The 26,912-nt window shown below is 38.4% G+C and overlaps 1 protein-coding gene and 2 pseudogenes across 2 annotated transcripts; 1 reads left to right on the forward strand and 2 right to left on the reverse strand.

Moving 5' to 3' along the window:
• The first annotated feature begins 2,351 nt into the window (after positions 1-2,351).
• Positions 2,352-4,647, forward strand: LOC137713626 (U-box domain-containing protein 38-like). Its single transcript, XM_068452948.2, has one exon. It carries the CDS (start codon positions 2,595-2,597, stop codon positions 4,182-4,184), a length of 1,590 nt encoding a protein of 529 aa, XP_068309049.1. The 5' UTR covers positions 2,352-2,594; the 3' UTR covers positions 4,185-4,647.
• Positions 4,648-19,727: 15,080 nt separating this feature from the next.
• LOC137711877 (peroxidase 41 pseudogene) lies at positions 19,728-20,717 on the reverse strand (annotated as a pseudogene).
• A 4,148-nt stretch (positions 20,718-24,865) lies between these two features.
• LOC137713737 (peroxidase 41 pseudogene) lies at positions 24,866-26,303 on the reverse strand (annotated as a pseudogene). Its single transcript, XR_015955562.1, has one exon. The product of XR_015955562.1 is annotated as a peroxidase 41 pseudogene (transcript).
• Between the last annotated feature and the right edge of the window lie 609 nt (positions 26,304-26,912).

A 26,912-nucleotide genomic window follows, 5' to 3' on the forward strand; every position in this document is an offset into this window, starting at 1 on the left:
GTTTATGCTTGCAATATGATTTGATTACTTTTGGTTGGAATTTCGTGAATGGTGAATTCAATTTGTTTAATTGTTTGATCGATAACTTATTTATGTTTGTTTATTGAGAGTGCACGCTTAATTTTCATGCATGAATATGACGCTAGAATATAAGTAAGTTTCACCTAATAGTTATGAACTTATATTCACAAGTAGTGGAGGTTGCTTATAAACAATCGCGTTAAATAAATTCTTGGCATAAGTTTCATGCAATCATAGTAACGAATGCCTCGTCAACACTTATAGTTTTCATGATGCTTAATGATTCTTGCTTGTATCTCTATTATGCAATTCATGTAGGGAACTTGTGGGGAATGCTTTGCGTTGTCGCATGCAATCATCCAATTCATTAACTTAAGGAAAACTTGACGGTTAATTTAAGCGGACCTAATTAACCCGGGGTGTTGAGTTTCATAATTCATCGAAAGACCAACTGAAAATCATCTTGTATGCAAGTGTAACATGTGTGGAGAAGAACCTTCTAGCTAGCATTCATCCCTATTTTCATCACATTCATATTTACATTCTGCCTTTAAATTACAATCTGTGTATTTAGTTTAATCTCGTCCAAAACCAATCCCCCTTTTCCTTAGTGTCTAATTTAGTTAGAAAGTGTCTTAGTTTGTGTTTATAAGTGTTTTGTATTCTTTGAGTCTTTTGATTTGTTTTAGTATTTTATTGTTTAGTTTTACATTCTTTGAGTCTAGTTTAGTGTTTTTAACGTTTGTTTTACGTTTTTGAGTCAGTTTCCAAGTGATTTAGTAATCCCTCCTAATCCCCGGTCTAGAACGATCCCTACTTGCATCTTTACTACAATTGTCACAAGAGGGTTTTAATTTGTGTGCTTATTTAGTTCGCATCAAATTTTTGCAAGCATAAACATGGTTTCGAAACCATATTCATGCGACTTAATTAGCTTGTTCTCGTGCATTTATGTTGTGTTTACTTAGGTATTTTAGTGTTTAAGGCCACTTTTGTGTAGTTTCAGATTATAAGGCCAAAGTGTGCAAGAAGATGCAAATTGGAGTTTTTTGGAGCAAAAGAGGAATGAATTACACAATTGGAGCGTGTTTTTGCTAACATGGCTTATCAAAATGAATTTGACTACCCATTTATCTACTCTACTGAAGATACTCTAAAGCCATACAAATTTCAGCATGTCAAAACCCAAAACCATTTAATTTCAATTGCATATTTGTTTAATGTTAATCTTTAATCAAGGAGATGGATTATCCAACTTCAACTTATTGACCAGATTTCCATCTACTCTAACTCTTTATATATTGAAATCTCCCTTGAACAAGATTGTTTAACAGAACTATATTGGTGTTCCATTGGTCGACAGAAGTAGTAGGTATAACATTCCAATATTAAACTAAATTGGTGTCCTTTATCCTATTTTCTAATCCACTCATCAATATGATACCAATTAGATTAAATTTTAAATATAACTTAAAAATTGTATTGCTTAATCTCAAAACTAACTTTTTTGGAACCAAACTTAAGAAGCTAGATGTGAAGGTGAATATTCTTAAGCTACAAGCGAGTTAAGTTCAACCATTAAATAAGTAAAGGAATGCAAGCAATTACCTTCTCATTTCAACCATTTGATCATGCAATCTTATACGATGATGATCAGAACTATTTGTTAATTTAAAGACCATTTTGCAAAAAAATTAACTAAATTCGAAATCGTTCATGCATCTAATGAGACATTTTTTTTTTCAATTAAACACTAAAATTCCGACAATATTAATCGAACGGTTAAATAATTTTTTATTTAGGGTTTAGTTTTAGTGGAGTTGATCTATAAGAGTAATGTTGAAAATAGACGGTTTCAGTCATAAGAAAACATTACTAAATCATAAAAGGAAGAAAGTAGAAAAAGAAGATCAGAATAAAAAGGTTGCAACGATAATTTAAAGAACAAAACTTAAGATGAGAAGATAAAAAAATGCTATTATGCTAGCCATGTAAATTGAAATTATAAAGAGAAAATTCAATCTGTGATAAAAAAAACGTAAAACACACAACTCTACTAAATTTGACTACAATACCAAAACGTATTTAAAAAAAAAAAACAACACACAATACACAAGATAACCCCAATTATTTTTACATTTTCCTCACACAAAAAAAATTTGATTCTTGTTAAAAACGAATTAAACCACATTATTAAAAGGTTCAATTCTCGTGAGAGAGTATGAAGCATAGCACATTTTCTCATTCTTTTTTAGTAAATAATATCGTTTATTTTAAAATATAAAAAGATACACAAGAAAACCCCTGTAATTTTACTTTTGCCCCAGATGGTGGGCTTCTACAATGAGAGGGTTGCCATGACTGGTCAAACAAACAGCCCACACAGCTTATAGACCAAGATTATAGTCAATCTTTGACAGAAGTCAAACACTAAACTTCTAGAAAAAAAGTACCTTAATTAAACCTACTCATGTCCACCACCACAACAACCCAATCCCTCAAACAACCATCAACCCAAAATTCCTGAAACTGATAGCTCTGCTGCCCCCGCCACCGCAGTCTCCTCGTTGGGTATGGGCGGTAATGGCAAGCGCAGGTGGAAGATCACCTTCTACCGCTCCAATTCCAGCTCCAAGAATCCCCCAAAGGAGCTCTTGTGCCCCATTTCCGGGTCCTTAATGTCCGACCCTGTCGTCGTCTCTTCGGGTCAGACCTTCGAGCGCCTCTCCGTCCAACTCTGCCGGGAATTGAGCTTCTCCCCCAAGCTCGAAGACGGGACCCGACCCGATTTCTCCACCATGATTCCCAATTTAGCCATCAAGTCCACCATCCAGAACTGGTGCGACCACAACAACGCCCAGTACCCGCAGGCACCCGATTCAATCTCCCTCGATAAGGCCATACGGGCGGTGATGGAGGAGGATAGGGAAGACCCTGGAATTAGAGTTTCGGAGCGGGAGCTGCTGAGGGGGATGGCAGAGAAACCGCCGGTTAGCTTCATGCACGCGGCGACCGAGTTGGGCCGCCGAGTCGACCATTTCTACTCGAGCTCGTCGGAGGAGTCAGTGGTTATCCCGTCGGCGAGTCCACCCATTCCTCTCCCGTTCGCGACTCGGCCGTCGTGTTGTTCCTCGTCGTCTTCTTCCGAAGTAACCGCCGAGCTCGAAACACTAAACCCTAATTCCTCGTCGCCGGAATGCAAGGAGGAGGAGCAATTGATGACGAAGCTGAGAAGCTCCCAGGTAATCGACCAGGAGGAAGGAGTAATTTTACTCCGGAAGCTCACGAGGACGAAGGAGGAGCTTAGGATTTCGCTCTGCACTCCCCGGCTGCTCTCCGCCGTCCTATCACTGATTGTGTCGCGATACAGCACCGTGCAACAAAACGCCGTCGCTTCGCTGGTTAACTTGTCTCTGGAGAAGCCCAACAAGGTGAAGATCGTACGGTCAGGATTTGTCCCGCATTTGGTGGATGTATTGAAGGGAGGATCCAGTGAGTCGCAGGAGCACGCCGCCGGCGCGCTCTTCAGCTTGGCGTTGGAGGAAGACAACAAGATGGCGATCGGCGTGCTCGGCGCATTGCCTCCGCTGATGCACGCGCTCGTGAGGGCTGAGAGTGAGCGGACGCGCCACGACTCGGCGTTGGCGCTCTATCACTTGACGCTGGTGGAGAGCAACCGAGTCAAACTCGTTAAGCAACACAATGCGGTGCCGACTCTGTTGGCCTTGGCCAAGTCTCCGGCGTCGGCGGGCCGAGCTCTACTGATTCTGTGCAATCTAGCGAGCTGCAGCGAGGGCAAATCCGCCATGCTCACCGCCAACGCGGTGCAGTGCTTGGTGGGGGTGCTGAGGAGGCGGGGAGACTTGGACTCCGAGTCCACTCGGGAGAACTGCGTGGCGGCGCTCTACGCGCTGAGTCACGGATCGATGAGATTTCGCGGGCTGGCGAGGGAGGCCAATGCGGTGGAGGTGTTGAGTGAGATCGAGAAGAGTGGAAGCGAGCGGGCGAGGGAGAAGGCGAAGCGGCTGTTGACGGTGATGAGAGGGAGGGAGGATGAGCCGAATTTGGACTCGGTGTTGGACTCGGGTGCAGGAGCTGGACTCGGTCCGACTCGGTACCGAGTTGGGAGGAACTTGCATGCAGCCAACTCATCCACGTTTTAATTTAATTTTCTTTTCTTTTCTTTTTTTCATTATTACAGAAAATGGGTTTTTTTTGTATACTTCAGAGTGGGTGTAAATTATTATTTCAGGAAAATGTAATGGCTGCTGAGTTGACAAGGTCGAGTCATGACTCGGTACTGAGTTTGGACGTGTGGTGGCATACGGCGTCAGCGGCGGAGGCGGGTGTAATTATTGGCGGGGGATGGTCCTGTCTCCTTTATTTTTGTGTTGTCTTTTTGCTTTTTTGTTCAGGATAATTATATTTTAGTGTTAATTGGTGCCTGTAACTGTAAGTAAGATTTTATTAAGGATTTTGGAATGTTAGATTGGCTTCAAAAAAGATTGATTGATAAGAACAATTTAGAATTTTGTCTTTTTGTGGCTTGTGGCCAATTTTTTACAAGAAATTATAGTGTGTATTTCATTTATCTTTCCAAATAAATAGAGAGGTGTCAATCAATAATGTTATTCTTACCATAATTTTATACCATATGTATTTATCATACTAGGTGGTAAACGAGCTGGACAACCACATCATCTAAATTAATTAGCATTTAATCCAAATGTTAATCAATAATTAATAAAAAGATTGTTAATTAAATGAGGATTGTGTCATACAAGGAGTCTCATTCTTTCCCCTAAGATTATTTAAGTATTTTAATTAATAAAAAGATTGAAATTAAATAATGTAGCTTGTCCAACTCATCTGTCATCTAAGATGGTAAATAAATGTGATATAAATTTGTAGTAAGAATAGTATTACTCGGTGCCGATAGGGTATATTGCTCTAGTGTCTATGAAATTAATTTGGAGTGAATTTACATAAATACACAATTACTGTAAACCACTATACGTCTATCACACGCACGAAACTATAAATGTCGCCCATAGAAATCGGTCACGAAGAATGACAAACGCAATAAAATATGAGTCAACGATGACCACAACAGTCATCATTGAATAGCGAAGCCGTGTAAAGTTATTGCAAGAGCGAGACCACGCGAAGTGATTGTTAAATAAGACGAAACATCAATCACAATGCCAAAGTGCGACCATAACACTTGCTGGGTGAGACGACAAAACTACACCATCCAAGAAGGGAAACACTGGTCGGCTCATTCTAGTGGGGGACACTCTGACCAAATCAATCTGCACTATCGCCATTCGCCACTCTATTTGGATCCGGAGCATTCGCGGCTAAGGGAGATAGTGAAGTCGCCGTAACTGAAAGGCAACTAGAGGGAGCTGCCACCGGCTCCAAGCCATAGCAAGAACTGCCGCCTAGTTGATTGCAATTTCTTGGCGAGGGTGGCATTCCATTTTCTTGGTTGAGGATTGTAGTCGTGCATTGCAAAAGAAAAGGTAAACATTTTGGGAACGTTTTCTCAAATGTGCCAAAAAGAAGAGATTATTAGATTGTAGTTTAGTTTCTTTGGATTCTATGGTTGCAAATGTGCCGAAAACATATTCTTCTTCTTGTTAACACCAAAAATATATATTTTTATTATTGTCAACTCGATACTATGGGAGAACGTTGTATATATAGGTGGAAATTCGCCTCACAACTTAATAAATTTTATTGTGCTAGTCTTCTAGCAGCCTAGAAGGACTGCATAAATTGGTGCAATATTGCTTTGTAACTGATTAACCTTTTATGATGGATGAAAGAAATGAAAATTAGGGGAAAAAAAAAATTTATTGTGCGAGAAACATTGTATAGATGGTGAACATTTCATTTCAAAACTGATTAACTTTTTAACATAGAGGAAAGAAATAAAAAATAGAATTAGTAATTGGCAAAAAGATTGTATGTCATGATACAACTCAATGGAGGCATTCATGTTGCTTTTTAACTTATAAAAAATAAGCATGTTCATATTTATTTTTTCTTCAATAACCTGGGACTACTTAGTAGTTCATAAAATAAACAATGAAGATTGATTTTAAAAAAATCGAACCGTGAAAATTGTTTTATACATCAGACTACTTAATAGGCTGGATTACCGAGAACAAACGAAATTAGGTTTATGGATTCGATAGTTTTGCTCTTGTCCTTTGGCATCTTGTCTTGCGTGGTGGTTGGTGTTGGAAACGTGGTGATGATGGGGTGTGTGTTGATGCCTAATTCTCGTCTTTTGAGTTTTAATGTTTTTTATTTATTATTAATTAATCATTAATTATTCATCGCATGCCTAGTAGATTGCTTAACAATGAAATTTGTTTAATTAGAGCATCTCTAAAAAAGATGTCAAAATATCCAAATCAGTAATAATAGTAAAAAAAAGACAGTTGCAATGTTTTCCAACCAAGAAGCTAAATCTGATGTGACATGACATGGAATAGCAGCCATGCCCCTTGCTGTCAAATTTGACAGCAGCGTCAAATATTTTTTTATTAATTTTTTTTATTAGATCAGCAACTCTCATCTCTTACTTGGCGCCGCTCATCCTTCTTCTTCTCTTTTCTCAGAACCAAACCCATAAACTAACCTCACGATCTCAACCTAAAACCTAAATGTAAGACTCCATTTCGCATCGTTGCTCAAATAAGAGCTCCAGTGGCTCTTACCCTTAGTTGCGACGACGAGTACTCTGTCGGCGGTCTCGCGAACGGCTCGGCAGCATCGCGGAGTAGAAGTGGAAGGGGAGGAGTCAGGTGCGGGGGTTAATGAAGACTTAGTTGAGGGTGTGGAGGAGCTTTGAGGAGTAGAGGTGCTGTTGTGCCTTGGACTTCCACTTGGTGTGGCTGTTAGTGGGTTCTTATTTAAAGGGGATTTCGGTTTTCTGTTAATCCAACAGAGGAATGTGAGTGAGAGAGAAGAGAATGGAACGAAGTAGGTTAGGGGTGGAGAGTGAAGGGATGTGGAGAGAGAGAGAGAGAGGAGAATGGAACAAAAGTGGTTGGGGTGGGGATTGAGGGGGAAGGGATGGAGAGAGAGAGAGAAATGACTATTAAGAAGATGAGGAATGGTGGGAAGAGGCTTAGACCATCTCCAACCAAAAGGTCTAGAAGGCTAGTGGGCTGAAAATAGCCTAAAAATCGTTTCCAACTGAGGGCTAGGCCAGAGGGTTCGTGGGCCTGACGGAATCTGAAAGGGCCAAAGGGTTGGCTCCTTCCAGCCAGCCCCCGGCTGGCTCATAGTGTCAATTATAACCGATACAAATAGTTAGGAAAATTTTGAATACAACTGCTAGCTGACGTCAGCTAGCCGTTATTATTAAAATTTATTTTTTTTAATTTTTTTTTACAGTTTTATCTAATTTTTTTTATTTACAAAATTTTTTGCCTATAACTTCTATTTTTTTTTTTCTATAACTTCCCATAACTTCTGTCCCATCCCGCCCCAGGGTCCATCACATCCTGGGCTCACTCCACCACCGTAGCACGATATTGTCCGCTTTGGGCCCCGACCATGCCCTCACGGTTTTGTTTTTGGGAACTCACACGAGAACTTCCCAGTGGGTCACCCATCATGGGATTGCTCTCACGCGCTACTCGCTTAACTTCGGAGTTCCGATGGAACCCAAAGCCAGTGAGCTCCCAAAATGCCTCGTGCTAGGTAGAGGTGGGAATATACCTATATGGCTTACAGGATCCACTCCCCTGGTGATGTGGGATGCTACAAGCCACCCCCTTAGGGGCTCGATGTCTTCGTCGGCACACTTCCAGCCAGGGGTTGGCTCTGATACCAAATTGTCACATCCCGACCCGGGGTCCACCACATCTTGGGCCCGCTCCACCACTATAGCACGATATTGTCCGCTTTGGGCCCCGACCACGCCCTCACGGTTTTGTTTCTAGGAACTCACACGAGAACTTCCCAGTGGGTCACCCATCATGGGATTGCTCTCGCGCGCTACGCTCTTAACTTCGGACTTCCGATGGAACCCGAAGCCAGTGAGCTCCTAAAAGACCTCGTGCTAGGTAGTGATGAGAATATACATATAAGGCTTACATGATCTACTCCCCTGGGCGATGTGGGATGCTACAACTTCTATTTTACAAAATTTGTTTCATGTTTTTTTTTTAAATTTCATTTTTTTTTCCTATAACTTCTATTTTACAAAATTTGTTTCATATTTTTTTTTAAATTGTATTTTTTTTCCTATAACTTCCTAAGCCATTATACAACATTAAATTAAATTAAGTAACATGAAACAACATTAAACGATATGAAATGACATTAAATAACATTAACCAACATAAAAATTATACAACATAAATTGAAGTTGTAGTTTTTTAAATTTAGGTTGTTGTAGTTTTTAAATTTAAGTTGTTGTAGTTTTTAAATTTAAATAATAAATTATGTTTGGCCCTATGGCCCTTTGGATCTCGGTTGGAGATGGTTTTTTGTGACAGGACTAAAACGAGCCCTATGGCCATTTGGCCCTCAGTTGGAGATGGAGGCAAATATGGCATTGTACCGTTCATTAAAATATTAATATATTGGAGGGCTAGAGGGCTAAAACGAGCCCTCTGACTAGCACTCTATTGGGGATGACCTTATAAAGATGATAGGAGAACGAAGATGAGAAGCAGGTATACAAAGATTCAAAAAATAGAGAACGAAGATAATAGGAGAAGTCTAGAAAGAGGGGGCATAAAATAATAGTTTAATAAAATAAAAATAAAAGAAAATAGTATAATAAAATAAGATTTAATTTGACATACCGGGTGGAGAGCAAAATTTTGAAAGATGTCAAAATACCACATAGACTGTCAAATTCAAATTTTATGTTTAAAATTTGACATCTTATTTGAAGATACTTTTAGTAATTTATAAACCCTAATCTATGATTGCAAGAAATGAAGAAAAAGAGCTTTCGCGTTTGGACTAAACTGGCCCTCTCTATTGCTTGTCAAAGAATTGCTTTTTGTCTTATCAAATTCGTTTGTTGTCAACTGTTTTTTTTTTTTGTTTTTTGTTTTCCAAACAAATAGTAAAATTGCCACGGTATTAAGAGCTTTCGCGTTTGGACTAAACTGGCCCTCTCTATTGCTTGTCAAAGAATTGCTTTTTGTCTTATCAAATTCGTTTGTTGTCAACTGTTTTTTTTTTTGTTTTTTGTTTTCCAAACAAATAGTAAAATTGCCACGGTATTAAGAGCTTTCGCGTTTGGACTAAACTGGCCCTCTCTATTGCTTGTCAAAGAATTGCTTTTTGTCTTATCAAATTCGTTTGTTGTCAACTGTTTTTTTTTTTGTTTTTTGTTTTCCAAACAAATACTAAAATTGCCACGGTATTTCCCCTCTCCCTTCCGAAGGAGGACTGCTCCTTCCAATTCACATCCACTCTCCATTTTGCCTTCTTGTCTTTCAGTTTGATTTTCAAGTTTATGCAACCTTTTAAAGTTGGTTAATTTACTTTATTGTCAAATTTATATCATGTTCGGTTAGTGTTCTTCACTTAAATTAACGAACATCACCTTTATTTGAACAGAAAAAATGATTGATTTGACAGTGTGGAAGTAAATTTGCATTTCGAATTGAATTGACAAAAACCTACACACATTAAAACAAACGAAGTTAGATTAACACTAATGTATTTAGAAAGACTATAAGAAGTAATAAGAGTATAGTGAAAATTGAGGAGTGAACTCTAGCGTCCAGGTTCGTTTGCACACCAATGAAAGAATATTCCTTTGAGATTCCTAAAATATGCTTTGAAGAGTCTTGTCATGCTAAGAGACTGATAAACAAGCCCATTACATACCAGGATGATTTGCTTATGTCACATGACGATCAAATGTGATGAATTGAACACGGAGGCCTATTGAGTGTGAGCTTATGGGACCATCGTAGAAAATGTGGCCCGTTAGCACATTAGGATTTGACTTATTAGCCACATATTCTGTCATATTCCGTCAAGTGCAGAATAATTATATTTGATAAGTTATACACCGAACATGTTCATATTGATCAAGATATTTTATGTTCCCACATCCCGTACGTGAAAAACTATAACTCTTTTTAGTTTTATAGATTGAAGAGGTTGAAGAAGTAAACTAAAACACTATACAAAGTTTATGAGCCTTTCTATTGCATGTTCTAGTTGATGATAAAATATGACTATGACGTCTCTAGAAAGGGGTTGAGAATCTTCGTTTCGTCAAAAAGAATTTGTGCACATGATTTTTCTTACGTCACTTGCACATTACATTGTTTATGGCCCTAAGAGGCTAAGACACGTAAAAGATAAGATATGGATCTTTTTGTTTTAATAGAAGTCAATGGATTGATTCCACTAAACTGTTGGTCAGTTTCTGACTATTAGGGTTCGTTTGGCCTTTCCTAATCAGTTTCTGACTATTCAGGGTCAGAGACGAACATAAATAAAATACAAAAAATGGGTTTGGTTCGTGAATTAACAATACATTGGGGCAGAGGTTTTCAATGTTAAGGGCGAAAACTCACTGATATATTTTAGCTTCTTTTTGATCGACATTGTGTTATTAACAAGTGCTAAGAATCAACCTCAGGCCCTATCATGTGGAATACAACTTTGAAATTCATCCAAAATCACTAAGACACCCTGTTGTGGTTAACAGCTAAATAATTATTGATTTAGTCAATTTTTGTCGTGGATACTCCTTGTTGGAGAAACAAAAATTAATCCTACATCTTTAGTTTTCTCAAGTAAAGATGTACTATACACTCCTACGTCCTTAGTTTTCTTAAGTAAAGACATACTATACACAACTAAGTACTTCCTTATTAGATAGAAATACGGTTTAATGATATTCTTTTGTATTTGTATAAGTTATGAGAGTGGGGCTTCAAAAAGTCGTTCACCATGCCAGCTATAATAGATTTTGTTTTATTTGTAGTTTGAGCGTTATTTGTGAATTTTGTTTTGTTAAATAGTATTTCATCCTCTTTTAATTGACAAAAAAATATTCTATTAATATATAGTTTGGATTTAGATAAAAGAAGAATTAACAAAAAAAAAGGGTCAAATATCTTTAAATTTAGATTTTAAATTGTTGATTACAAGTGTTTAAATACGAATTATAATAGATTTTGCATGAAAAAAAAATATTTTGAAGAACATGAATATGATAGTTTGCTGTGGCACATTTATAGCAAATACCTTTTGTTGTGGTGGTTAGCGGCGAAAAACATTGTCGCTAAAGATCTTTGGCAAATGTTGGAACCCCTAAAATGGTCATTAAATATAGTAACATCGTAAAACATTGTAAATTGCCAATAAAAGTTACAAATCGTCATTTAAACTAAAAAAACTATGCTACTTTCTGCTAATTGAAGTGTTTTTCCTTCCATTTTTCGGTAGGGACTTAATTCTACTTCTTACAAAATACTACAAACAGTTTAGTGAACCAAGAACTACGAGTTGTTTTATTAGTTGTTCAAATTATATCTCTGTTACGATAAACATGTAAATCTCAATAATATCTTATACAACAAACATGGACCCACCACCTAACTGGTTTCTCTTATTATGATTATATCTTTCTTCATGATTACCAGTTTGTCGTCGTGTTATGTTAATCTAAGAACAATCAAGATTACTTTGCTGTCAAATTCCAATTACTCAATTTGTTAATTTAGTTCGAATGTACACGTACGGAACATAACCCAATTTTGTTTAGTACTTTCCTTGGGTCATACCCAAAAGGCTTTTGCTTCTCTCAAATCTGCTTTTCCAACTTCGGAAGATGTAAGGCCTTTTGATTCTTTTGGGCTTTTGATGGTTTTGGATTTGGGAACCGGATCCCCTCCAGATCCATCAAACTTGAGCACACTAATCAATGAATCCAGACCATTGAAATTTGATCCAACAGCTACAAATAGGGCTTCTGAAAAGTTATAATAATTGTAACTGTTAGATCAAATTTCAACGGTCCGGATTCGATGATTAGTGAGCTCAATTTTTATGGATCCGGAAGGGATCCGGTTCCTTGGATTTGTGGGTATGATTGCATTGGGGAAGTTATGGTTGGATTGCATTATTCTGGAGCCAATAATAGATGGTTCTCTTCGCTCCAGTTAATTTTCTATTCTTTTGGTTTATTGGGTTTGGAGACTTTTTCTCGGAAGTTCTTTTATTGTAAACATGTCAAAATATTCATTAAAAGTGCCAATGCTACCTTGAAAATGCATTGGGAAGTGTTTCTTAGAAAAACAGTTGGAATTGTTTATTGAAGAAGCATCCAGTGCTTATCAAAAAGCGCTTAATATAACTCATAAATGTTTATACTTTTTTTTATCAAACCTAGTTAGAAGCGTTTTTGGTCGTTGGCCAGTACAAAAGCTCCCACCCTTAAACTGGTTTCCTTATAATTTCATCTACTTTGAAGCATTAAGTTGGTTTTATCATCTGAGATTATTTCTGGCTTGGTTGGTTCACCATTTCAAAATTTCGAATATTTTGTTTTGGGTTTGTTGTAAATTGGAATTAGACTTGCATTTAGCACTGGTTTTGAATTAAGTGCTTCGTTTTTCTAATCAAAGCTCTTACTGCTGACTCAAGCTCCAAACTCCATGGAGAATACCATAAGATATGGAGGCTTAGCCCGGACAAAAGCTTCTTGTATTAACAACATGCTGAGGTGTTTACTGGGAGGGCACACGTGTGATGCGATTAATCCAATTAAAAATTAATTTTCTTAAATATCATATATAAAAACGAGTTAAACGCATTGCATGTGTGCACTCTTCTGTTGTAGCCAAAAGAAAGCAAAAAAAAAAAAAACAGAGAAAAGAAAGACAAATCCTGCTGTTTGAGCATTTTTTTTCCTAAAAAAACTCCGCAACAAGAAGCCACTTGAAGTGGTAGACGAACAGCTCTCGACAGCGGCACCAGTGGCATGCAGCTGACATGAAGTTTAATCTCCGTATGCGACATGCGCTGTCCAACATTTGTGTTTTGTTCTCAAACGCTTTCGCCATGAAGTTCATCCTACACCTAACAATCACAATCATTTTACAACAACAGTTTGAAAATGAATAGTTTGTTTTATTTGAAAATTTAAAGGTTAGATACATGAGCATCAGGTTTCATGTCTAATTTCCAAACAGTTGATAATATAAGATTCAAACAAAGATATTGGAGAAAACTAAATTTTTGGAGGAAGGACCAAGCTCTAAAATGATTTGTTCCATTTCATTTCATTTACCCTGCCATGCAATAAATGATTCGTAACTTTGATATAAGAAGTTAAAACCCTTGAAAGAAGACGTAGCATGCTAGCAAAAATTTACCCTGGTTAGCAATTTGATTTGTAAAAAGAAAATGAACCCACAAATCTGTCGGGGCTGGTTGCCTGTAAATTTGTAATTGCAAATTATTAGGGATTGTTGCGATGTGGACGAGAGAAGGATATGATTTTGTATCTAGAGGGAAATAATTTTAAAGAAGATTTTTTTTTTTTTTTTTTCTGAATTGTTTTTACTTTTCCTGCTTTTTTCCGAAAATATTTTTAAAGAATATGGTTTTTTTTTTTTTTTTTTTTTTTTGGAAGAAATTAAAGGATAGAGTTTTGGCCATTGCAGGGGGTGCAAGGTCACAATGACCATTCTTTGAGTCTTGGATGTGTTTCACTCCATCAACCATGTCAAGTTCTATTTACCTAAGCCGTCGCAGCAGGCGCAAGGTTACAATAACCATTCTTTGATTCTTGGACATGTTTCACTCTGTCGAACATCTCAGGTTCTGGTTCTCCATAGATGGGATTCTGCTCCGGATATAGTTCAGAACTGACCCTGCTCCGTGGTCGAGCATCTTGTGAGAAGTCGGAAGCTTCTTGTTGTAACGACCCAAAATTCTTATTTGGAAGCTAAATCCGGTGATAGGCCAAAATAAAGTCATGGTTAATCTCTATGCTATTAACCATAATAAATTTCTTTCCATAAAAGAAATCCAGCACAATATTAAATTTGGGTTATTTTATGGCTGCATCTAACCATCTCGTTAGACTGCCTACGTACCCTACTGGGGGATCAAGTCATTCTAATTCACATTATGCTTCTAGAACAACATACTAAAACGTCATTACAATCCAACGGTTAGATATCCGCCAATCGCAAATTTAAATGGCGGTCAACGTTTGATTTTACAAACTTAGAAGTCCAATTCAGAAAGATCTGTACATCAGATTCCTGGTCCGTTATTAAAGTTTGTTAACGATCCAACGGTTGGATCGTCAATTCATATAATGACCAATTGACGGTCTCTATCAAAACTATAGTTATACGACGAGATTTCGTCAATTGGACATCACATATGGAATCAAGGTATCCAAATTAGTCTAAGAAGGGCATGTGGGGTCTTGGCTCACGCGCCGCTGCATGAGCCGGTTTCCAGTGAATGGAAACCCAGTTTTTCAACAAACTCCAAAATTTATCAAATTTTGCAGAAATTTACAACTCAAGGAGAGGAACATTTTTCATGTTCCTCCCCTTTCCCCTCCTTTTCCTTCACCTTATTGGGCCCCTCTCCCCCCTTCTCTTTGGTCCCGTTTTCTCCTTTCTCTCCCGCAATTCTCCTCTTTCTCCTCTCTCTTGCTGCCAGCTTTTAATCCTCTTCTTGTTTGCTTGTTTATTTGTTTTTTTTTGTTCCACATAAACAATAAAATAAATATCCACATCTTTCTAAAATATTCAAGGTATTACACTTGTCCTCATCTTTCTAAGCAAGCACAAGGTCACAATGACCATTCTTTGAGTCTTGGATGTGTTTCACTCTGTCGACCATGTTAGGTTCTGCTTCTTAAGGTATTTGAGCTGTCACAGCGAGCGTAGGATCACCATAACCATTCTTTGAGTCTTCCTGCATTGTAAAACGAATCACTTGATTGATCATCTAAGTTCTGATTCTGCATTAATTGGATTTTGCTCCGGAAAATGGTTCAAAACTGACCCCTCTTTGTCGTCGTTGAGCATCTAGCGGGGCCAGGAGCTTCTTAGCCTCTTCTTTCTAAGTCGCACCGTTGTAGTGTTGCATCTTGCCAGAGACGAAGGGGTTTCAAAAGATTCTTGGAAATCAATAGGGCGGGAAAAGGCAATTTGGAATTCAATGCGAGGGAGAGGCTAAAGGGTCAAGCGAGTTATATTGTGGGTCATTTTAACAATAAATGACTATAAAATAAAAATAAAAAGTTAGTAAAAAAATATTTCTGATTTTTTCTGAATTGCTTTTACTTTTTTAAAAATTTTAAGGCTCAGATATGTGTTTTATTTATGAAAAAAAAAAATACAATTCCTCTATTTTTATGAACTTATTAATTTTTATTTTTTTTCTAGCTTTTGTTGGTTAATTTACAGAATAATTGGGTTGATTTTGGTTGGGTCGTGGCCCCATAACTGTGCAGCAATTTTGGCCCCATATTTTTTGATAATGCAATTCAAAAAGCAATTTTGCCAATTATTATAACCATCATCATTTTTTATTATTTAAATGAATGCTTAGACTATTTCCAATTCTTGGATTAAAACTTAGAATTTTTAACCCATAAAATTTAGGTTTTAATTCAAAAATATGTTTTCTACTCCAACCCTTATGGGTTAAATTTTTAGTCCGATATCATTAAAGAATGAATTTAAATCATTAAAGAATGAATTTAAATCATTAAAGAATGAATTTAGAATTCTTTAAGTAACATTTAAAAAAAATTATGTAGACTATCCTAAGTTAATTTTATGAACATTTTAACCTAAAACTATTTAGATTCCAATAAACATTGAAAAATTCCTAAATCGGCACCATGAAACTCGTGGAAAACTATGAAAGAATATGAAGCACATGATATAATTTTTTTTTATAATTATTTGAACCATTGGATTTAAATTTGAACTGTTAGATCTTTTTCTTTATCGTTAGATATGATCATATTAGATCTTAGCCGTTGAATTCAATGAATTTATAAATATAAAATTAAAAAAAAAAATACACATATATGGTGGGCCATTGGAGTAGGTCTTAATATATCCTCCCTTTGAAACATCCGATAAAATTGTAACGATACAAAGATGAATGCTCACTACATCAAACCAACTGTTTAAATTTTGTCATGAATATTTGAAACATCCGATAAAATTGTAACGATACAAAGATGAATGCTCACTACATCAAACCAACCGTTTAAATTTTGTCATGAATATTTGAATATCCCACTGAGTACTATGTAAGGGATTATTGTCTATAGAATATTTGTGAACTTTTTATATGTGATGTCACATCCTAGTCTCGGTTTCGTCATAGCACAATATTGTCCGCTTTGGGCTTACCATTATTGTCTACAGAATATTTGTGAACTTTTTATATGTGATGTCACATCCTAGTCTCGGTTCCGTCGTAGCACGATATTGTCCACTTTGGGCTTACCATTCCCTCACGGATTTGTTTATGGGAACTCAGACAATAACTTCTCAGCGGGTCACCCATCCTAGGATTGCTCTCGCTCGAACCGAAGCCAATGAGTTCTCAAAAGACCTCGTGCTATAGGGAGGTGGACATGTACATATAAGGCACATCACCCCCTCTCCATTGGTCAATGTGGGATGTTACATATGATATTTTAGAGAAAAATTTCTAGATCTGTCACTAGTGATTCGTAATACAACAATACAATAGGATACATGTGTTGCATGAATGATTAATGAAGGAGCCTCTTTCAAGGAGGGCATGAATTGTAAAAAGTAAAAACAAACATTAAGGGTTTGTTTGGTATCCTACTTGAGTTCAACTTTTTTAACTCAAAAACACTTTTTGAGTTTTAGGCTTTAAGTTCTTGTTTGGTAGGACTCTTTTTTAAAAATTGAATTCAAAACTAACTTAAAAACATAGGTTATTTCTTAAAAACACTAAAGGTGAGTTTTTAAAGTTTTCCTACTCTTTTCTCAACATCTTCGTTTGCTCCTTCCTAACCCTCTCATTTTTCTTTTCCAACCCCTTCTTTCTTCTCTCCGTCTTCTCTCTCCTCAGCCTTTGTCTTGTCTCTCTCTCTCTCTCATCACTATCTCTTTCTTCTCACTCCTCACCTTCTCACTATATTTTTTGCTCTCTCCCTATCCTCATCGTCCTCCCCTTATCTTTCTCTCTTCTCGCCAACTATTTCCTCTCTTTTTCTCTTTTCCAATTCTTTTTCTCCTCCAATTTTTGTTCAAGGAAGTTTGAATTCAAACTAAAAAAAATTATTTTTAAAAATTCAACCAAACAGATTTTTGAAAATTTGAGACTTAAAAGAAAACTGTTTTTAAGCGATGTTATTTGAAAATTATTTTTACGAACAACAAAAATTTAGGTAAGATACCAAACAGACCCTAAAGTTTTCAATGTAATTGCAGGTGATGTTATAATTTCACACATATTATATATAATACGTGTTACAATATTACTTATGTCATACACTTACGCTTTGGTTGACTCATGACCGGCCCAGGGATCAATCATTCTGAGTATGAGTTTCATCTTCTGAATGTAATGGTGAATTTCAATCATTGCATCTATCCCATAGGTTACGAATTAAGGATTTGAATCTTACACATTTTAATTAATTTCTTATACACACCTCTTTATTTCTGACCATTAAATTGAATGTATCATACAAAAATAACGAACATGATTAAACAAGGATGTGTTGCTAAAAAAATTTGTGTTTATCATTTTGTTGTGAATTCGTTACAATCTAAATGGCAAGTGGCTTGTAACTCGGTTATAGCATTTGCTCATGCACTCAAGGTTTTGTGTTTGAATTTCTCTCTAAAAAATGTACAATCCAGATGTTTGGAACTATTGTCGTGTACAAATGGAGAGATTTTTCAGTGTGACCTCGTGTCACTATACAAATGGTGTGATGTGTGTTAAAAAGTTAATAACTTAAAAAATAAAATTTTCCACCACTTACATAAAAACACATAGTATATAACCCGTGTTCCGATCATAATGAAAATTTTCCAACAATAAGAAGAGAAGAATAGAAATGGAAAGAGATTCTCTCCGGATCCTTTCCATCTAATCCTCATCTTCAAACAATCTGGGCCCTTGAAATTTCATCGAACACTAAAAACACAGTTTCACTTTAAAAGTTATAATAATTTTAATCATTGAATCAAATTTTAAAGATCCAAATTGTTTGACGATGAATATTAGATGAAAAAGAGCCAGAAATGATCATTTCGAACAGAAATTATTTTCCCGCATCGTCTTTCCCCTTTCTTGGTTGGGCCGTATTCCCAAACACGAGCAAATATAAAACCTTTCCTGTCTTAAACCCTTCACCAAACATCTCCAACACTTCACTCTCCCCGCCTTCCGTCTTCCCGCCATATTCTCCGTCATAAACCGCCCACCGGGAAACGAAACTCTAGCTCCAGTGTCTCATACTCAGACAGCCGGGTTGTCATCGGAGCTTCGGCGGCCTCCGATGGTGACTTCCAGAGACGTCCAGGAGATTGTCTCCAAGCTCTCCTCGGATAAAGCCAAGCCTCAAGAAGTATCTATCTTCTACCTCTTTCTCTCACACCCATTTGTCTTTACCATCTGTTTGGTCACCGGGAAAATGCAGTCGTACGAAAAGAAAATCAAATTGTTAAAACGGGTAGTAATTACTTTCAGGAACCTGAAGAACCGTATGACTTAATAACCAGGAGGATCGTCTGTTCTGATTAGTTATGATGATTCAACCTGTAGAAAAATATTTGAAGTTTTTGAAAGTTGAACAGAAGCTTAATGTCCGCTCAATTTCCCAAAAGTTAGCTTAAACTCCGAGTTCAATCGGGTCAAAAGGTTATAAACTCCGAGTTTAATCTCCGAAAAATGTGAAGGGGTTTGCAAAGCTGGAAGTTTCTGATTCTCCCACCAACTTACAACCTGAAAGGGGCGAAAGGCTTAAAAATTGATTCTTGCACGCGACGTTTCCGGCAAGGCCGCCCAAATTTCAACCATAGAGCACCCTCAGCAAGTGCCGCGTACAGAGTATGCCTCCATCTCTGCCTCCATCAATGGTGTTCGTAATGAGGAAGCGCCCAGGTCGGGTACAAATATTGACCAAGGTTTGTAATTAATGGGGAAAATTTCACGAGTGTTGGGCGGGGTACTTTCTTTTCTCGACTCCCTGAATGCTATACCGCTCCAAGCACTCTTTCTTCCGAAACTTGCTCTACTGAAGACAATTGTCGATTTCCTGGTTCTGGTGATCACCTGGATCGTAAGGTTCTGGTGATCACGCAGACCGTAACTGTTGAATTGCAATAGTGAATATATGTAACTGTAACGAGGGTTGGGGTTCATGTATCTGCCGGTCTGCAAATCTGCGGATCACGTTCATCTTCATGTTCTGTTTCTGGGGATCTTGTAAGGCATCATATCAATATTCAATATTAACGAGAGATTCAGTTGCCGTGGTTACATTTCATTACGTAAATGATTCGTAATTTTGCTATCATCACCATCATACATAAAAATTTATATAATATGACAATTGAATCACAAGAAAATCCGTCTCTTTAATTCTCTGGCGAATTCAATCCATGGCCAATGACAACCCTTGACGATAATCTTCTTCTTCAACATCACCTAATTAATTAAGCTTTAATGGAGTTAAAAGCATCACACCTGCGCCTGACCTCTCCTTTACGTCCAGTCTTAACTCCATGATGGCTAAGCTTCTCCATAGCATGAGCAAAAGCCTTGAAAAAAGCAGCCTGGTCCGTCGAGTACAACTCCACAAAAGGCCTCGTCCTCGGGTCCTTAACAAGTGCATGGTCCGATGCCAACAACCCCAAACCCCTCTTCAGATTCTGATAATATATGTTATCGAACTTGCTGGGCGTGATCACGTCGTTGAAGGCAGACATGGCGATGTTCGTTTTGTAGTCTGCACAAATTTTCTTCAGCCCTTGAACATAGTTTGGGTACATGTCAGGATCTGTTGGTGTAGTTTTGTTGTAATTGAAAATCCGGTCGACAAATTCTTTGCAATGAGCGAATCCAATTGTGTGCGCACCGGATAAAGCCACCATTTCTTGGAGTGTGAAGCCTTTTGTAGCGAAGAATTTGATCATGTCATCTAGGGTTTGGTTGCTTCTTGGGAGATTTCCTTCCACCAGTGAAGCTTTGGAAACCTGTCCGTCTTTCCGTCCCAATCGGACTTTGTAGAACGGACCGCCGACCATCGTGACCAGGTTGCGTGTGGCTAAGGTGAGGATGTCGGAGCAAGAAACAATGCCTGGGCAGGAGAGCTCGATGGCGGTCTTGGCTCTTGCCACAAGGTCAAAGGCGTCTGCCGCGAGGGATTGGTTGATGTCGGCATCACGCTCTGGGGTGTTAACGTAGTTGGAGGAGATGAGGATGGAAGCGTCGCAGCCTTCGACCATGCAGTCGTGGAAGAAGAGACGGAGAGTGCCTGCCGCGGTGGTGGGACTGGCGATTTGTTTTGAAGTCACAGTGTCACGTACAATGCTTTCGAAGTCAGGGCATGTTTTTTTGTAGTAGTCGATGGAGAGCTTAGATTCGGTGAATGGAATGGCGAGGAAGAGAAGGAAAAGGATTGGAAGAGCCTTGGATTGAGACATAGGTAGCTAGAGAGAGAAAAATGATTTGGTGTGTTGTTAATAATGTTATAGAAAATCAAACATGGCTAGGAGAAAAGTAAAACAATTTTGAAGAACTTTGATAGAAACTTGTTTTGTTTTGGTGAATGAATGGAGAACTACAAATAAGGCTGGAAATTTATACGTAATAGTAGAACAGTTCTACGAGCTGTGTAAAACTGACTAACAAGTAACAACTTTGAGTTCGACAGTTCTTAACCGAATAGAAGTATCGATTGCTGAAAATTAAGCAACTTATCAGTTAGAACGACTACTCGGCTTAGTTGACAATAGCTAGCCTTTTTTAGCCTTACAATCAATTAGATTCAGTTTTATTCAAACCCTAAAGTTTCCATTTCCCCTTGGAAATCAAAAGCTCACACATAGCAATGGCAAGCATGACTTGTGAAATGGGTGATAGCTAGCCAGCTATGTGTCTTGTGTTTTGATGTTCCGACTTCAGCAAGATGACTTTCCGGCGCGGGACACCACTGTACATATCACCATGCATAAATAGATGCGATTCTTTTGAAGCTCAAATCTTTAATATGCAGGTGTTTGAGGTTGCACAGGCGTATTGGGATTCTGTAAGTACACATATCAAGCTGTTTTATATTCCTTAAGATTCTTACAAAAGAAAATTGTTATTTCTGGGGGAAGCATGGAAAATTCATTATTTGGTATTTAATCTGAAAAAACTTTTGATGTTTCCCTGCATGCCTCTCTGTATTTGATCTCAAAGGCGTTTTCCTGATAATTATTTGACCCTAACGAACAATTAATTAACGTTTGAGGTGACGTACTGTGGATTAATCAAGGTTCTAAAAGACATCAGGCTCTAGTCGGGTGGTGGGTTGGGGCCTAACGCCTAGGCGGCTAGACGGATTTAAGTAAATATATTATATTTCGTGTAAATAAGTCTCTTTATGCATAAAATATATATAATTGCATCATAGACTACAAAATAGAATGACATATATATTATGAAGTATTTGAACATAATGAAAACATGAGGAACAAGCATATAATGTGACACACCCCGACCGAGATCAGGGCGTGTTGGCCGTCACGCGAAGGTGACGTAACCATGTGCGCGTGCGGAAGCTAATGAGAAGGTAATATAAAAGTACGAATAGTTAAAAACCTAATAACATACAAAGTACTAGTGTATGTGAGACACAATTCAGAGCAAGTCTACAACAGTCCAAAAGGAAAAGATACGACATATGTACACCCGAAGGTGACCCTACAATGGTGAGTGTCTGTCAGAAATTGCCGGGACGCCCTCTGGGATAAACCACCGAACTTGCTAGACCACTAGAACCTGGAGGGGCGCAAAAACAAAAGCGTGAGTGGGCAAAAACAAAGTTCTTTGAAAACTCTTTAGCAAAATACATTCTAACCCCTCGCCGTAAAACCTGTATACTTCCCAGAAAATGAACATATATACGTATGTATAGATATGTCAATCATGCTCCATGATATGCCATTCATGCTCACATTATGCCACAACAGAATCTCATAATCAAATATAAATGCTCAAGCGTAATTCACATCAATAACATAATCTGGCAGCCGGGAGTCACCTAACGTGACATGTACCGCTGCATATAGAGCTCCAATCTCAACTCAATATCTGAATCTGCACACAAGTCGGAGCCACCTAACGTGGTCTGTACGACAAGACTGGGTGTAATATAAATACGCTCTAGTGCTACGATCACGTGAAGACTATGCGAATAATCGCGGGTCACCTACGAGTCGGAGCCACCTAATGTGGTCTGCACGACAAGGCTTGCACCTAACTTGGATCCAAGGCGAACGTGTGGTGCTGGTGAACATACACGTGAAGGACTCTGCCCCTCTCTGGGCGGGAGCACTAACACCGGGGGTGCAGATTATGAGCTCTCTACGCATTTCAGACTACTATTGCATAATAAACAGGAATGCATAACCACATGAATACCGCTTACCTGGCACTTACCTGTGCGTCCACAGCACCAAATACACATTTATAAATGTATGCCAATTACCAATGCACGTGATAATGCGTAAACGTCATTCATATGATGCATGGCATAAAACAAATAACCTTTTCTATTCTATTTCTGGGAATTTAGAGGTATATAGGTATATACGGAAAACAAAAGCCCACTCACTGATAATTAGAAGGGTCGTAGCCCCCCTGCCTCGAGTGTGTACGCTCGTCTTCGGAAAACGAATCACCTATACGCGACAAAGTTACGAAAACATTAATTTAAAAGCACCTAAGCAACTTCTCGTAATAACTTCTCATACATTGCTCAAATTGGACAAATGAATATACCAATGTGATCTACACAACCTCAGGATCACACCCATATTTTTAGAAAATTTTTTGGACCACGCACGCGCCCCCACGCGCCTGAACAGCCACGGACCTACGCGCCCCCACGCGCGGCCCACGTGCACTGCACACTGACGGCGTCAGTTGACGCCGTCAGGAATATTCCGTTAACTGACGGAATATTCCGTCAAATCTAACCGGATTCTGTCACTGCCGTTAGGAATATTCCGTTAGACTTAACGGAATATTCTCCTTTCTTCTCCGGCGAACCTCCGGCGCCGGCGACGGCGCCGGAAAACTGGGTAATTTTCAAACCTTGTTTTCTCCTTCGTTTTTCAACCAAATTTCACGTTCTTTATACCAAAATGAAGCCTAGGACTAGTAGAACAACGTTAGACTAGTTTTAAGGCCTAAAAATTACACGATCATACCTGCAACAACGATCAAAGTTCGGCCAACTTTGAACCTAGCCTTCCCGACGTCCAAATTTGTCCAACGAACTACTCCGAGGCTCCTTGGGACCTCATAAACACATCTACAAGCTTAGAAATTCCAAAAACAAGCTAGTTTAGGTTTGCATGAACAGTGTTCAAATCGGACCTCGTGATATCGACGTGAAAATGGTGTTTTCCTTACCTGAAAATGGCACCACTGGACTCCTCTCAGCTCCACGAACACGATGGTAGTCTTGGTTTTTCGATTGGTGAAGTATTGAGTAAGTTTGTGTGTATGTCCGTGTGTTGAAGAAGGAAGAAGAAGAGAGGACTCGGGGAGAGTGAGAGAGAGAGAGAGAAAGAAAGAAAGGAGAGACAGAGAAGAGACAGGAATGAGGGAAAAGAGGGAGGGAATCCCGGGAGAGTGAAACGAGGTGTATGAGTGTGTGTGTGGTCCTACACACCACACCATACTACACAAAACTAATCTGATAAAAACGAATTAGGGGGTAAAATCGTAATTTCCCATGTACGTTAAAATGAAATTTGGGACGGGATGTTACATAATGTCTGTTTGTTTAAGCATTCAACAAGTCTATTACAATTTTTTGAAAAAAAATAAAATGTAAAATGAAAGTTATCTATTTTCTGTCTAAGTGAGTTGCAATCTAGGTGGGTATTGGTGGGCTAGGCGGTCTAGGCAGGCGCCTCAGCAGGTTTAAGCGTCATTTCTTAATTTTCAAACGCCTAGACATTAATCGGGATGGTAGCCAACCGACTAGCGCCTACGCGGCGCTAGGCAGGGATTTTTAGAACAGTGCGATTAATATGAGAGATCTAGATTCTAGTACTACACTACCTTTAATTGAAGGGGTCCCCATTTTATTAAAATATGGGGATTAATTTTGGGCCTCACTTCACATTAAACTTCAATGATCCGCACATTTATTTTTTAAGTCTCGATTCATAGATCACCCTTACAAAAATTCAATTCAATTCGAAATCATTTATCTATTTAATTATCATGATGAAATTAAATGTTTTCTTAGAACAAAGTGTTCGGCAATTTCTTTGAACTCAATTAGATGCCTCAAATATTTTTGATTTGCCTAATATTTTGCAAGAATGATCTATGAGGTGCAATTTAAAAATAGACTGTTTGGATCATTAAGGTTGGATGTGGTGTGATCTCCACAACTAAGCCCCATTTTTATAATAAAAAGAAAAAAATGGGGATCCATTCCCTTAAAATTAAAGACCTCTTATTATGACAAACTCAATGTAAGGCTTAACCCACTTCCTTACCATTTTAATGTAAATACTATCGTCTTTAAAAATAAAATAAAAAATCATCACAGCTCCTCGAAAGCTATCTCAAAAATCACACTGTAATGTATAAATACTCAAATATCATATAATCATGAACTTATGTACCATCATCATCACCACCATCATCATCATGTCACATATCGAACCAAATAAGAAAAGAAAGAAAAATAAAATAAAAACAGAGAGATTTGTAAAAACTCTCTCTCTCTCTCTCTTTATTCCCTAGTGATGAATTAATCCATGGCCAAATGAAAACCAATAATAACAATCATCTCTTAATTATCATTTCATCATCATCATCATCATCATCATCTTCTTCTTCATCTCTCATCCTTCATTATAATCTAAGCCTGAAGCGAGTTAAACGCGTCGCACCTGCGCCTCACCTCTCCCTGATGCCCGGTCTTAATCTCATGATGTCCAAGCTTCTCCATTGCATGAGAAAAAGCCTTGAAAAACTCCGCCTGGTCAGTAGAGTACAACTCCACAAAAGGCTTCGTCCTCGGGTCCTTAGTAAGTGCATGGTCCGATGCCAGCAGCCCCAAGCCCCTCTTTAGATTCTGATAGTACATGTTATCGAATTTTCCAGGTGTAATCACGTCGTTGAAGGCAGCCATGGCGGGGTTAGTTGTGTAGTTACCGCATGTCATCTTCAAGCCTTCGGCGTATTTAGGGTTGATTTCTGGGTCTGTTGGAGTAGTTTTGCTGTAATGGAAAAGCCTGTCAGTGAACTCCTTGCAATGAGAGAACCCAATTGTGTGTCCACCAGTTAAGGCAACCATTTCTTCAATTGTGAAACCCCTAGCGGCGAAGAATTTGATGAGCTCATCCACGGTTTGGTTTGCTCTTGGCAAGTTTCCCTCAACCTTGGACGCAAGGGAAACCTGTCCATCTTTTCGTCCCAACCTGACGGAGTAGAAAGGTCCACCAACCATCGTGACAAGGTCACGTGTGGCCTCCGCGAGAATGTCTGCGCACGAGACAATCCCTGGGCAGGTGAGCTCCAGGGCGGTCTTGGCACGGACTACCACCTCAAAACCATCACCTGCTAGGGATTCGTTGATCTCAGCATCGCGCTCAGCTTTGTTGAGATGGTTGGAGGCAATGAGGACGGAGCCGTCACAACCCTCAACTAAGCAGTCGTGGACGAAGAGGCGGAGAGTGCCTGCGGCGGTGGTGGGTTGGGCGGCTTGCTTTTGGGACGCGGTGTCTCTGACAATCTTCTGAAAGTCTGGACAAGTTTGCTTGTAGTAATCTTTGGTGAGCTTCGATTCGGAGAAGGGAATGGAGAAGAAGAGAAGAAGAAGTATAGCAATAGCCATGTTATTGGAAAGAGAGACAGATAATGATGATGATGATGATGATGGTAGCTAGAGGAAGATCAGGGTTTAGAGTGAGACCTGCTTCTTCCCCTGAGATCTTTCCTCAATGGAAGTTGGAAAGAGAAGGCAAATTAAGTAATAGGTTTGAGAAAAACGGAGGACAGGGGAAGAAGGTGGAGTGAGTGTTTGATATATGGATGGGAGGAGTTTCAGGGGATTTGATGTGTTGTTACTATTTCTGCATGGAATTTTCGTGGATTTAAGTATACATTTGTGGTTTTTGGTCTGCTATATTTGCATTGCATATAGTTTTGGTGTCTTTGTTTGAGCGAGGAGTGCGTTGGACCAGAGAGAACAGCCATGCAATTGATCGTAGAGTCATGCATGCAGCTTCCAATTGATTCTTGTCAAGATTGTATCGGTATAACCGAAATCGAAATTCAACTTCCAACTGCCCTACAGTTTAATTAATGAACAATATTATAAAAGCTCTCTACTTTAATTATAATTTGTAGATGATATGATATGATAATTGATGGTTGAATTTCTTTTTAAATCATGAAAGAAGGAACACGTGTTTTATTGTTTATGCACTGTTATTTAATTTTTCTTGGACTTCTATAAACAAAAAGATGTCCCATCTTTTGATTGAGCCAAACCACAATAGTGAATATATGGAGGCAACCTTGTCCCATTAGTTTTGGACATAGGGTTAACAAAAGAAATCTATTTTTGAAACAGGAATTAAAGTAGTAGACCTTTTAGC

Source organism: Pyrus communis, chromosome 14, assembly GCF_041283825.1.
Source record: "Pyrus communis isolate YQ-2024b chromosome 14, ASM4128382v1, whole genome shotgun sequence".
Lineage (NCBI taxonomy): Eukaryota > Viridiplantae > Streptophyta > Magnoliopsida > Rosales > Rosaceae > Pyrus > Pyrus communis.

What these genes read in the sequence shown, in the direction of transcription:
- LOC137713626 (XM_068452948.2), top strand. Translation starts at nt 2,595, where the DNA reads ATGGGCGGTAATGGCAAGCGCAGGTGGAAGATCACCTTCTACCGCTCC.